This window comes from Desmodus rotundus, chromosome 9, assembly GCF_022682495.2.
Source record: "Desmodus rotundus isolate HL8 chromosome 9, HLdesRot8A.1, whole genome shotgun sequence".
Taxonomy (NCBI): Eukaryota; Metazoa; Chordata; class Mammalia; order Chiroptera; family Phyllostomidae; genus Desmodus; species Desmodus rotundus.
Genome location: NC_071395.1, coordinates 42,391,939 through 42,405,485, shown reverse-complemented (window position 1 = coordinate 42,405,485; position 13,547 = coordinate 42,391,939). Strand labels below are relative to the sequence as shown.

At 55.9% G+C, this 13,547-nt stretch overlaps 1 protein-coding gene across 3 annotated transcripts in view; it reads right to left on the bottom strand.

Moving 5' to 3' along the window:
- PDE4A (phosphodiesterase 4A) overlaps window positions 1-12,698 on the bottom strand; it is a 34,916-nt gene extending 22,218 nt beyond the window's left edge. Inside the window, exon 1 of one of the 3 annotated variants that reach the window (XM_045192514.2) lies at window positions 12,370-12,698. In XM_045192514.2, coding sequence (XP_045048449.2) covers window positions 12,370-12,683 — 314 coding nt within the window. In that variant the 5' untranslated portion in view covers window positions 12,684-12,698. Of the gene's footprint in view, window positions 1-3,794; window positions 4,231-5,274; window positions 5,633-12,369 lie in introns of those variants that run through there. The other 2 variants (XM_024556940.3, XM_024556938.4) reach the window with 2 other exon arrangements.
- Window positions 12,699-13,547: the final 849 nt, after the last annotated feature.

Here is a 13,547-nt window from a genome sequence, read left to right as displayed (position 1 = left end):
AGAGGGGAAGGGAGGAAGAAAGACAGAGAGGGAAATATTGATGTGAGAGAGAAATATCAATTGGTTGCCTCTTGCATGTCCCCAACTGGGGACCTGGCCCACAACCCAGGCATGTGCCCTGACCAGGAATCAAACAGGCGACCTTTTGGTTTGTGGGATGATGCCCAATCCACTGAACCATACCAGGGCAATAAATAAAATCTTTAAAAAAAAATGGAAAAAGATTAAATCAGGGTAATAAATAAAATCTTTAAAAAAAGGAAAAAAATTAAAAAGAAAGAAAAGAAAAATAACAAGTGTTGGTGACAACATGAAGAGATTGGCATCCAAAGAGATGTGCATTGCTGGTGAGAATGTAAAGTGATACAGCCACTGTGGGAAATGGTTTGGTAGCTCCTCAGAAATGTAAGTACAGAATTACAGTGGAACTTTGGTTCTTGAAGTTAATTTGTTCTGGAAGGCTGTTCAAGAACCAAACTGTTCAAGATGGGAGACATTCAAGAACCAAGGTTTGACTGCATCATGTGATCCAGCAGTTCTACTTCTAGGTATACACACTCCAAAGAATTGAAAGCAAAGACTCGGTTACTTGTACACCAACGTCCATAGCAGCATTATTCACAAGAGCCAAAAGGTGGAAATAACTCATGGTCCATCAATGGGTGACTGGATAGAGTGGTGGATATACATACAAAGGAATGTTTTTCAGTCTTAAATAGAAAGGAAGTTCTGACACATGCTACAACATGGATGAACCTTGAAAACATGGTAAATGAAATAAGTCAAATAAAAAAGGACATGAAGACCAATGGAATCCATTAGAGCCCAGAAATAAACCCTCATGTATAGGGTCAAAATGTTTTTGACGTGTGTACCAAGACCATTCAATGGGAAAAGGAGTCTTTTCAACAAATGATGCAATCTGTTGTGGATTGGTGCAATTCTACTCATATGAGATCCCTAGAGGAGTCAGATCCATAGAGATAGCAAGTAGCATGGTGAGTGCCAGGGAGGGGAGTTAGTATTTAACAGGGGCAGTTTCAGTTTTTGAAGATGAAAAAGTTCCGGGGTGGACGGTCATGATGGCTTCACACCAATGTGAGTGGACTTGACGCAAATGGTACACTCAAAAATGATTAAAATGGAAATTTTATGTCATTCATATATTAGCACAGTAAAAACTTCATACAAATGTATAATAAAAAGGGAGATTTTAATATGTTAATCTTTGTGGGGTGGGGTGGAGGGATGGGGAGAAAAGGCATACAACTGTAATTGAATAACAATAAAAAAATTTTTTTAAATGTTAATCTTTGAAAGAAATTTTAAAAAACACATTCTTAAGATGGAATACTTAATCAAGAGCTTGAGCCTTTGAAGGTAATGCCCAGTTCCTGAACACCTGCTATGTGCTGGGTGCCAGGTTAATCCTTTTAGGTGGATAGTAATAATAACACTTGGCATGGCATTATCGAGTGCTTTGTGCACATGAACACAGTATGTCTCCCACCAACTCTGTGAGTTGGGTTCTGTTAACATCCTGGTTCACTGAGAAGACAGGCACAGAAGGGCAGTAAGGGGTCAGTAGCCTCGTTGCCTGAGAATCCTGTCCTGTTTCCCAAGGTTCAGCCTGGATTTTTGGGTTCTTCTGAGTGCCACTGTTTAGGGAAGTGGAGCTATCAATGTAGAGAGGACCCCTCCCCTGCCCCAGGAACTGAAGTGCAGTTTAGGGAAGGTTAGACCCAAGTTCCAGAGGGCAAACAAGTAGCATCTGGAGCAGATACTGCAGCCCCAGGGGACTCAACTCACTGTAAGCAGGAGCCTAGAGGCAGGGATGGGAGCAGGCTCCCTGGGGCCCCACTGTTTGTGCTTCCAGGAGACATGTCCCCTAGGTGGCAGAAGGGAAGATGGGAGGAGATTCGGCCTGTTGAATTGCAGCCTGAGAGTGAGGGGGTCTCAGCTACCCCCCAGAATTGGACTCCCAGGCTGTGAGGAGTTACTACCTCTTCCTGGCCTGCAGCTCAGGGTGACCCAAAATCAAGCTAGAGGCTGCATTAGAGATGTCCCAGTGGGACCCAAAGCCACAAACTAGAGTCAAGAACAGCCAAGAACACCCTGATGTCACAGCCACATCCCCAGACACTCCACCAGAAGGGAAATGACCTGCACAAGACTCTCCCTGGAATAGGCTGACCACTTGGTGGCATTCTCAGGGTCAAGTTGCTACCTGCCACGACCCCTCTAGTCCTGTCTGCCTGGGCTTTTGAGCATCAAATTGGGCCTCTGGAGGACTGTGCAGCCCAGGGGCAGAACGGGGACTCAGAGAGTTCTGCTGCAGGGCCCCGTGGGGAATGAACAAGCTGGGGTAAGGGTTGGGGAGTGGCAACGAAAGGGGACATGTCTCAGTTGGTAAAAAACATAACAACAATGAAAGAAGCCAACTGCTCTGGAATGCCACACACTAGGCGCTGTGCTATGCCTGGACGCACACTCGTCCCCATTTTCCACAGAGACAGACAGACCTACAGACACAGAGAGGATGAAAAACAAATGTGGCTAGTGGCAGAACAAGGGTGCAAACCTGGGGAGCCCTAGAAATCTGCACGCTCAATCACGTCTGTCTCCCCCCAGGCAGGCCCGGCGTCTCCCTAGGCTCTTCCCCACTCCAACTGACTCCCTCATAGGAGGTGCCAGGCAGCCTTTACGGAAAGGCCTGGCATTTGTTTTGTGAAGGTCACACAGAGGTTAAGGGCAGGCGTGTGGTGCGAGGTGACACAGTTGTCAGTGGGATTAACTGTAGGAGGCTGTTCTGGGGCACCCATGTGCATGTAGGTGGTTTGTGTGGATTTGCACACCTGTGTGTTTGAGTGGGGTCTAGGTGTTCACAGAGCCTGTGGGGATCTGTGTCTTTGAGTCCGTGGAGTGTGTGCAGGTGTGCCGCACACATGTGCTGAGACGGTCCCTGCTTCCTGAGTGGGTGTGAGGTGTGCTCCTGTGTGTGGCCACGTGCAGGTGGGAATCGGGCCTGGGTGTGGGTTGCAGGGAGGGTGTGCTCCTGCAGGCAGTGCAGCGTAAAGAAGGCTGTAGAAGGCCAGGGCTTCTGTGTGCCACCAGGGCCATGGTCAACTGCGGGGTTCTCTGTGTCCCCACCAGCCAGGAGATCCCGACTGCTCTGTGTGTGGGTGTGTCTGTTTGTGTCATGTGTAGCTGTGTAAGTGAAATGTGTGTATCCAGGTGTTTGAAGGGGCTGCTGGAGGGGACCAAGAATATTGCCGGAGTACCCCAATAATTCTGAGAACCTAAAGGCCACTTCTCCACCCCACCACTGTCCAGTAGATTCTAACTACCCCCCAGGAGTTCCAGCAGGAACCTCCCCCCCATACCCTTTCCAGTTTGGTTTTCAGCCTGGCAGCCCCAGCAAGGAGGAAGGAAGGGTAAAGCCTGAAGGACCTGGCTGGGGGCCGGTGGCCCAGGAGTGGAGCCCAGGTGACACTGGACACTCAATAGTTGCTCCCAGGGTGAGTGCCAGAAGCCCAGGTTTAGGGGTACAAAGAGGGTGAAGGGATCCCATCTTGGGTAGGCAGTAAGGGGCAGGACCCAGCACCCATTTTCAGAGCCACCACCTGCAAGAAGCCCTCAGAAGCACCCAGATGTTTAGGACCAGGGAAGGGGGTGGGGCTCCAGGCAGACGCTGAAAACCACTTTAGAGACTCCCCAAGGCAGATTGGGCGCCCCCAGCCGCTCAACCGGAGCCCTTTGGTAGAAAAGGAGGGGACTGGCCCCGGGCCACCCACCTGACAGATCTGCCTGAAGGGTGCCACCAGATGTCCTCATCGCTGAAGGAGAAGTGGACCAGGGATTCAGGGCCCGAGGAGGACAGTGCTAGGGCAGGGGGCCGGGGCCAGGGAGGGTCCGGCAGGCTGCACTGGAGCGAACGGGTGCCAAGCGCCCTCCGGGCGCGCATGGGGACGGCTGCACGCACCGTGGTATTGCGTACACGGCTCGCCAGGCCCGAGGTGTCTGTGGTTGCCCGCAGCGGCACCGCCTCCACACCAGCCCTCCCGGGTGACTCCCCAGGCCATGGGCGTTTGGGCGTCCTCAAGTTCGCAGTAGCGCCAGGGCGGGCTCCGAGCCTGCCTCCTCCTGTGGGGCCGGGCAGAACTCTGCGCACACTTTCCGCCTGCCCCCCTTCCCCCGGGTGGCACGTAGTGGAGGGGGGTAGTTCCCGCGGCTGCGGTTTCCCAAGCTTCGGACCCACCCCTACCCCCTGCCTCCGCCTCTGGCTCCGCCTTCACCCCCTCCCCATCCTGAGGCCGAGCTGTGCCCTCTGGAAGTATCTCAGCACCTCGAGCTCCCAGAGGGACAAGACGCCCGCACCGGGCAGAGTGCGGGGTCGGGTGACAAAAACCCGGGGGAGGAACAACGGATGCCGGAGGTGGAGCTAGGGTGTGTGTGTGTGTGGAACAGAGACAGGAGAAACAGAGAGAAGGGGGACAGAGACATTGAGAGAAAACGTAGAGAGGAACTGATTCCTACCCTCACTCCCTCCCCGGCCCCACGCGGGGTTCCCAGAGGCCCGGACCCTCCTCCTCTTCTTTCCCTGCCCCTGTCTCTTCCGCCGGGTTCTCGTCCTGTCCCCGGGGCACCCTCTCGCAGTCTGTGTCTCCGGACTCTGGCACTAAACCAGTGAGTACGGAGAGTAGGGGTAGAGAAAGGGTAAAGGGGCCAGCAGAAGACCCTCTCCCGACTCCGGAGAATCCCCAGCGCCAGCCCGTGCCCACCTCCAGGCTGCCAACCTCCGTTTCCAGAATAAAGGGACATTGCCAGCCCCTGCAGCCCACCCGGGTATGTCCAGGAAGGGAACTTCCATTTGTCTCCGTGCCAAGTGCACGCGGTGCCCAGCGAGCGAGCCCGATGGCAAAGCAACCCCTAGTGCAACGCTGGCCCCATTTCACAGGCGGCAGACTGAGGCCAACAGACTGAACACGTGCCCTCAGATCACCCCGGGTGGCAGACTGGCCTCGCACCCCCAGAGCCTGACCGCAGACTCAGGTCTGCACAGGAAATGGGAGGAGCGTAGCGTTTATTGAGCGCCTACTGCATGCCATATCGGATGTCTCCACGGCAACCCTGGCGGGCAGGGATGATTTTATCGCTGCCTTTAGACTGAAGAGGAAAAGAGAGGCTGGACAGAGCCAGCTACGAACTCCAGACATCGACGCGCTCCAGGTGGCCAGGGGAGACTGGAACCCGCAGCCACCTGGGCACACTTACCCGGCCCACGCCGGGCGGCCGAAATCCTGGAAACTGCGGAGAAGCCGAAGGCGCCTGCGGAAAGTTGGGGACGGGCTGGCGAAGAAGACGGGCGAGGAGGGCGGCGAACGTGGCCAGCGGGGCGCGCGCGGAGCCAGGGACTCGGGCAAGAATGCCTCGTCCTCCGCCACCGCCGCCGGGAAGGCCGCCAGCTGCAGCTCGGGGATGCAGCCCAGGCGGCGGGGCCGCGCCATAGCCGGGGGTGGGGGCGTGGGGGCGCGGCCCGGCCTTGGTGGGCGCTGGGGAGCAGCACCGCGCGCCCCACACGGCCCATGTAGCCCGGCCGCCCAGCCCTCGGGCCCACGGGCCCCACCCCGCCCGGCCGCCTCGGCCCTTCCGGCTTCCCGCTAGGGCCGCCCCTGGGGCGGGGCGGGACTGGGACGCCCGCAGGGCTGCAGCGGGGACACCCCACAGATCCCAGGGCCCCCGCAGTCCCTCTGATGTCCTCACACTCTCCGGAAGCGTCTCTACAAACACCTAGCACGCTCCCCCAAATCTATGAGGCATTCTCACAACCCCTAAAGGTGTTGAGAGGCTTCACAGACCACAGGGTGGTCCCCAAAGTCCTGCAGACGTCCCCACAATCCCAGAGAGTGCCCTCTTATCCTTGAGACGCCCTCACACAACCCAAGAATACTCCCCCAAATCCCTGGGTTCTGAGAGGTCCCCATAGACCTCAGATGTCCCTTTGTGGTGTCCTCATTGTTACTGAGACATCCGCACAAACCTCAAGAGCACCCAAAAATTCCAAGATGCACCTACAAATGACAGGGGTGATCTGAGAACCATAAGAAACCCCTTCATCTGGATCCCAGGACCCCTGCTACAGCCCCTCAGATGCCCCCCATCGCCCCCAGAGGACTTCCAGCACCCGAGTCAGGCAGAGACGGCTCGGAGTGCTGCTGGAATCTCCCACAGCCACAAACCATACCCACAGACATGGGCATGAGGACCCCCAAGCCCCGGGGTCCTTCACAGACCCCCAAATGCTTTCATATTCCTTCAGAGCTCCCCTAATGCCTGAGTGGCTCCACAGCATCCCTGAGAAGCCCCCCACAAATGCAGATTCCCAATATAATCTCAGGGGTACCTTGAGACTCAGGGAGTCCTCCCATAACATGGAGATGCCCCCCAAATCCCAGGTGCACAACGAGATTCCTCTACACCTCCTGACAGTTCTACAACCTGAGGTACTCCCAGAATCCAAGATACACCCACAACCCTTGGTAACTCCCCAGAGTACCCCCCTCGGCTTCTGAGACATGCCTTATAACTCAGACACCCCTGGGCAATCCGAGTGTGTTCACCTCCCCAAGACACTCCTTAGAATCTCTGAGGCATCTCTTAGAATTGGGGCCCTCACAGCTCATGAGGTGACCCCAAGACCCAACCTCCCCTCAGTGCTGACTCCCACGCAGGCGTAGTCATGCACAGGCATGGGGACTTTCTGGGCCCCCCCGCCCAGTGGTGGCTCTGCATGCACAACCACTGTGACTCTGGGGGGCACGCTGCCTCCCTTCTCAGATGAGGAAAATGGGATTCAGAGACGTGAACACCCTTGAACAAAGTCAGCTACCTGGTTATAATTCTGGAGCTTACTCCAACCTGTCTGTGCCTTTTAGGGGTTAGGAAAGGGGGAGCAGCTTGTTTTAAATAAAATGGGCCAATCTCTGTTTTAGGGTACCACCTCTGTAAATCTTTTTCTACCTGTTGGCTCCGCTATCATGGGGCCCAGAGTCCGATGGCCCAGGCTTAAGTCTGGCCTCTGGCACCCAGTCATTTGCCCTTGGGACAGTCATTTCATTTCACCAAACCTGTTTCCCCACTTGTAAAATGGGTTTCATACTACATATCTCATGGATGGGCACATAAATGGCCCAGAAAAGTGTCTGTAGTAAGCACTCACTGAATGTGAGTTATTATTTATAACTTACTTAACAAAACATTTGTGAAGAGCTTATAATGTGCCAGCCACTGTACTAGTCAGAGGACACAGACGATGACAATGACGACGATTACAGCGGCAAACCCTCAGAGTGCTTCTTGAGACTTGGCACCTCTAGCTACCATCTCATTCAACCTTCACAAAACGCCTGCAAAGTGTTGTCCCCACTTTACACATTGGGAAAACTGAGTCTTAGAGAGACACAACCTGCTCAAAGTCACACAGCCAGGGAGTGGCTGATCCAGGCTCTAGACCAGTGTTTGTTACCCTGTATTTCATTAGTGCCTCCCTGAAGAGAAGCCTTTTTAGACTTCCCCCCAATCCTCCTCCATGAAATGTTACTACCACAGATACACTGTATATTTATGTACTGTATGTATATGAGGTTTTGTACATAATTTTTTCTGCACATCCGCCCCAAAAACCAAACTTTGCACCCATGGAGGTAACACCACTTTGTTGGGAATGCAGGGTTTCCTAACCTGGGCACTACTGACATTTGGCACCTGGTAATCTTTTGTCCTGGGGGCAGTCCTGTATGCTCTTAGCAGTAGCAGGATCCCTGGCCTCTTCCTACAAGATGACGGTAGCAGCTTCTCAGTCATGACGACTAAAATGTCTCCAGCCATTGCCACCTACCCCCTGGGGAACAGAATTGCTCCGGGGTGACAACTCCTGCTCTAAACTGGTTAAGACTCATCACTGGCCACCAGGATCCCTTGGTTCAAGTACAAACAGAAAGGAAGGACATTCACGTTTTACCTGTCCTTAGATGTCCCTGAACTGTTTTGCTGTTCCTTCACATCAGACTTTGGGAATTAGGTTCCTTATTCCTAAGGAACCTATTAGGCCCATTTCAGAGATGGGAAGGCCTTCCCAAGGCCCAGAGAGGAGACGTGGCTTGGCCAGGGTCACCCAGCTCGAAAGGAGCAGGCCTGGGTTATAAATCCAGTTGTCTGGCTCCATGGACTGGGAGCCAGTGGACTTTCCTTCCAGCCCAGTGAACTTTGTCCCTTCCTAGGAAGTTAGATGTAAGCTGGAGGCCTAAAGCCAACCTTGACCACAGCCTACAAGGCCCTACACGAGCTGCCCCATCAACTCCCAGCCTCATTTCCCTTCACTCAACCCTTGCCCACTCTGCCCTGGACACATTTGCTTCCCGACTTTTTCTCTACCATGTCACACTCACTCCCACCTCAGAACCTTTGTACTGGCTGTTCCCTCTGCTTATCACCCTCACCCTTCAGACACTCACATACCATCCCCCCACTTCATTTAGGCCTCTGCTCAAATGTCATCTCCTCCAAGAGGGCTTGCCTATCTATCCCCAGGGTCCCCCTTTACTTCATGTCCCGTGTGTCACCATCTGGAATTATCATATCCCTTTACTTGCTATTTCTTCCTCACCCACTAGTCTGAGAACTGCTAGAGGCAGAGACTGGGTCTATCTCCAATCACAGCCTAAAGATCCTCAATCAATGTGAAATGAACGCCCCTGCTACAGATGAGGAAACTGAGACTCAGCTGGTAAAGTCTTTTCCCAAGGTCACACAGCAAGTCAAGGGCAAAGGTTGGATTTGAGCTTCTACTCAGGAGTGAAAACAGTGGGCCCAGATGCCCCCCAAACTGTCCTCACCCTGCCAGCATGTGGCTCCCCCAGACTTGCAGTCAGTCAATCTGTTACTGGTGAAAGAAGGGGCATCTTGGCAGCCAGAGCCTGGGTTTGTGATGTGAGGGGCGCCCCCTTTCTGCTGAAGTCGTTTTGAGGAAGTGCAATTCTCAAAACACCAGCTCCTTGCCCAGCCCTGATGTCAGCCATCTCAGCCGTACCACAGCCCTAGGCCAGACAGATCTTACTCAGCCCGGTGTGCTGATGAAGAAACTGAGGCACAGGGAGGCCTGGTCGCTGGCCCCAGTTCACACATAGGGTAAATGGGCAGGGGCACAATCTGAATTTCACCCACTGCTCTGGAGCCCAGGACACCTGGTTTTTAACCCCAATTCTGCCCCTCCTGGCTGTGTGACCTTGGGCAAGCCACTTCGTCTCTGTTTCCTCGGCAGGAATGGAAAGCCAAAGATGTTGGGAGTTACAACGCAGGTTGGTGGTAGGAGGCCCTTACATGAACATGGGCAAGCCCGCGGAGGGCAAATGGGAACTCCGAGTCCTCAACTTTTCCGCCAAGTTCCTCTCTGCCAGGCGGCGGTCTCCAACGTGCTCGGCTGCGCCGGTGGAGGATGGGGATGGCAGCCTGGTCCCAACCCACCTGGGAAAGGCGCAGACCTCACTCGTAGCCTGCGGTCGGCCGACCTGGCGCCCGCATTCTGAGGCGCTCAATAAGCATGAAATGCTACCGGGCGCCGCGGCAGTTGCGGAGGCGGTTACTTTGCTCCGTTCAGGGACAAGTACCGCAGGCAAGTCCCGATTCGGAGCGCGCACTTAGCCTGTCTTTTTCATAATCCAGCAGGGGGCGCGCGGAGATACCCGCTCCCAGTACACTTCCAGGGACACGGGAGCAGAGATTAGGGGAGGTGAAGATCCAAACCCGCAGAGAGACCGACGGCCAGAGAGAGACCCCAGTCCGGCTGCCTCCACCCCATCCTGGGGCCTGGCAGCGACCCCCTCGGTGATGCAAAATGGGGCAGTGGGGGGTCTATACGTTGGTTCCACCTCCAATTAAGGCAAGCCCTCCATCCCCCAACCTCACCACTAGAGTCCTCTTCCTCGAGCTCCATCTGCCTCTTGACAGATCGTGGCAGTGCCATGACTCAGCCCCGCAGGGCACCAGGAGCGCAGGCTCATACATCCCCAGATCCGGAGGGGGGTTGGGTGTGGATGCCATCTTGAATAGGCGTTCTTATGACTCAAGTCTGGAGGGCTCTCTGGACCCTCTTTTTGGTGGCTGCATGAACTCCAACGTGGGAAACCATGGAAGCCCCTGTGTATGCACCAGTAGAACCCGCTTTCTGGAGAAGTGGGCTGGCAGAATGCCCATTCTGAAAAGCGAGGTTCCCATTGGAGGCCTCTCAGTTCTCCCTTCCTCCTTCTGCCTGGGAGTGCGGTGCAGGGAGGATGCCGGCACCAGTGCCCTCCCTCCAGCCACAGCCTCTGGAGGCTACACAGGCCACAGTGAAACAGAAACCTGAGCCCCTGGGGGATGTGGTTGAGGTTCTTGTTTTTGCTTCCCATCCTGGAGGAGCAGTCTAAGCAGGTCCCACCTCCGTTCCCGAATCCAGGTCCCTGAGTGACTAGGTTCTGACATTCACTGTGTTAAGTCCTTTACACACACACCCAATTCACAGAACTCTCAAACCGACCCCCATACAGCAATGCTGACAACAGCCCCGATTTACAAATGGGGAAACTGAGGCTCAGAGAGGGCAAGACCTCGTGCCAGGATACATAGGCATCAGTCGGACCTGTCTTGGAATCTCAGATCTGCCATTTCCCGGTTGTGTGAGACTGGGCAAGAAGAAGGGTCTTTGCCCCTCTGAGTCTCGGTCTCCCCATCTGTCTAACAGGAATACTTCCCAAGGCACTGGGGTTGAGGACTTGTGAAAAATTCCCCTGTGTGGAGCCCCAGAATGAGCCATTATGAGATAAATACCACTAGGATGATTATGAATATTACCATTCAGCCACTGTCCCCTGAGAGTCAGTACCCCAGAGACCAGGCTAAGGTGAGGCCTTGGAGCCTTAAAAGGGGTTAGGGTCCAGTTCCTACTGTATCCCACCCCCTCCCTGGTCTCTCAGGACAGTGACCTGGCATGTTGCCCTTGGTCTTGGCATTTCCTGTTGATTCTAGCTTTGTTTTCCTTCAGCTCCTCCCCAGTTCCCTTTGGGAATTAGCAGAAGGGAACAGGCCCAAAAGTCAGAGCAGTGACTCCCAGACGTGCGGCACACCGGCAGCTGAGGGAGCACGTCACAGCATCTCAACCTCAGTTTCTCAGGAACAGACCGTCCCGCTGACACAATCACATTGTCCTGGGAGTGCACACATCACAGTGCCACCATCACTGCATCCCAGGAATGTACACTGTCACAATCACTGTCCTGGGAGCAGACACACTCACTCTGTCACAATCACAGCATCCCAACCACACACACAGTAACACAATCACTACACCCTGGGAACACATACAGCCATACCGGCACAGTATTCCAGCAGCACAGTCACTGTCATAGTCACTGTCCGAGAAGCACAGTCACAAAATCACCATCCTGGGAGCACACACAGTCCCGCTGCCACAATCACTGTACCTGAAGCATGCCCAGTCCCCATGTTACAATCACAGGATCTCAGAGGCCCAGCCGAGGTAGCCACAGCTGGCCAGACCACAACAGCTGGAGGAAAGTCAAGTCAGTGAGATGATACAGTCAGAACCAGCCCAACACACCCCTCCTTAATACTGTCACCTGGGGAGGCAGGGATTCCACCCTGTGCTGGGACTTGCACCCCCTGGGCACTGCTCCCTCCTCTGTGCAGCTACTGAACACTGACTCTCTCTTGCCCTGAGAAGTGGGCTCCAGGAGCAGAGTCCCCCAACACAGTGCTCCCCAAAGAGGCCCTCTCTGGATTTCTGACTCCAGCTGTGGCAGAGTGAGTCCCCAGATGTCCCTTTATCCCACATAGTCTTCCACCTCTTAGAAGAAACCTGAGAGACCTTCAGCCTGGAGGAAACATTTGTTCTAGCAGGTGCCCCCCACAGTGTCCCCTAGGACATCCCCAAACACTGTTAATCTAGCTTTCAGTTCAGTGCTTCCAGTAAAGTCCCTTGAGTTGTTACCCAGCCTAGCCACTGTCCTGCACTGTCACCAATGAGGGATATAGACCCCTAAAGCTGCAGCGCTCAACCCAGACCATTAATACCACACGCAGCATGGCGCCCCCTAAGTCAACCCCAGGATCCGCTTCAGTAGAAAGCCTCGGGTATAGTGCACTACCAGGGGTGGGGTCCCGGATGTCCCCGCGGTAGGAGTAGTCCCCCACCCCCACCTCCACCAGTCACACTGACCCCGCTCGCATCACAGCGCCCCCTGCGATCAGCGCGACGAGTTGCATCATTCCTGCGCGCCTATCCGCTCCGCGTGCGTCCACCACCCGGAGTCTTACCGCCTGCAGCTGCCTCCGCCCGCGCCGGCGCTGCCGGTGCCGTGGAAGGACGAGGGCCAGGACATGCGGGACGTGCGCAAGCCGGGCCGGTCGCCTGTGTCCACAGCGTCGGCGCGCTCTATGGGCCGGTGTGGTGGCCGTTCCGGCTCCGCGCGCTCCGCGCTGTCGGAGTAGCCGCGCTGCTGGATACGGATTGGGGTTCGCGGCTGCCGCCACAGGTGCTGGGGAGGCGGCTTCAGGGTGGCCTGGCCCTCCCGGGGTCCGGACAGTGACAGAGACAGGCTCCTCTCCGAGGGGGCGGCCGGAGGCTCCATGTTGCCGGCCCCCACTTGCACCCCAAGGGGTCCCGGCCTCTCCACGGTGCACCCTATTCAGCTACGCGAGAGCCGACAAACCCCAGGCCCCGCTCGTGCGCCTGGCCTCGGTGGGGCCATGGCGCCCCGGGGGCGCTACGGGCCGATCGCCCCCGGGCCGGGCGCCAAAGCTTCCAGCCGACGCTCGGCGCTCCGCTCCGAGTCCCGCAGCGCTCTCCGCTCTTGGCGCCGGGTTCGGCGCCAGCCCCGGCTTCCCCGCCCCATCCCGCCTCTCCCCGCCCCCCGCCCGTCGCGGTTGTCAGCACCGCCCCCCTCCTCCTTAGTCCCGGCCTGTGGGGGGCATTCACCCAAGGAGGGGGGGGCCCTTCTCGCCCACGCAGAGTCCCGCTCCCGGCGGGGTGGGGGCGCCGCAGCGCACGTCTCTCCAGAGTGCCCTGCCTAGCAGCGGCGCGCACAGGCACGAAAGAGTTAAACGGTTAATCCGATCCAGAAGACACCGACTGGTTGCCGGTGTGTCAGTCAGTCCGTCCCTCTTGGCGGGGGCGGAACCAGTGCTGGTGGGTCCTAGCCGCTACCGCTACCCCTGGGCAGAGGAAACGCGTGGGAAGTGGTCCCGTGCCTTGGACGAGGTCCCTGCGGCGGGCAGAGGTGGTGTGCACGAGATCTGCTGTCGATGGGTCGTAGAATAGTGATGGTCTGTGCCCGGGGCGGGATGTGCGCGCACGTGGCCCCTTCCGAGGGTTGTTTGTTTGTGGTGTTCTGTAAGTGTGTGCTCGCACGTGGTTGGCTGCTGCGGTCTGCAGGTTTCGCTGTGTGTGTATCTGTTTGTCTGTGGATGGAGAATGTGCGCACACGTGTGCTGCC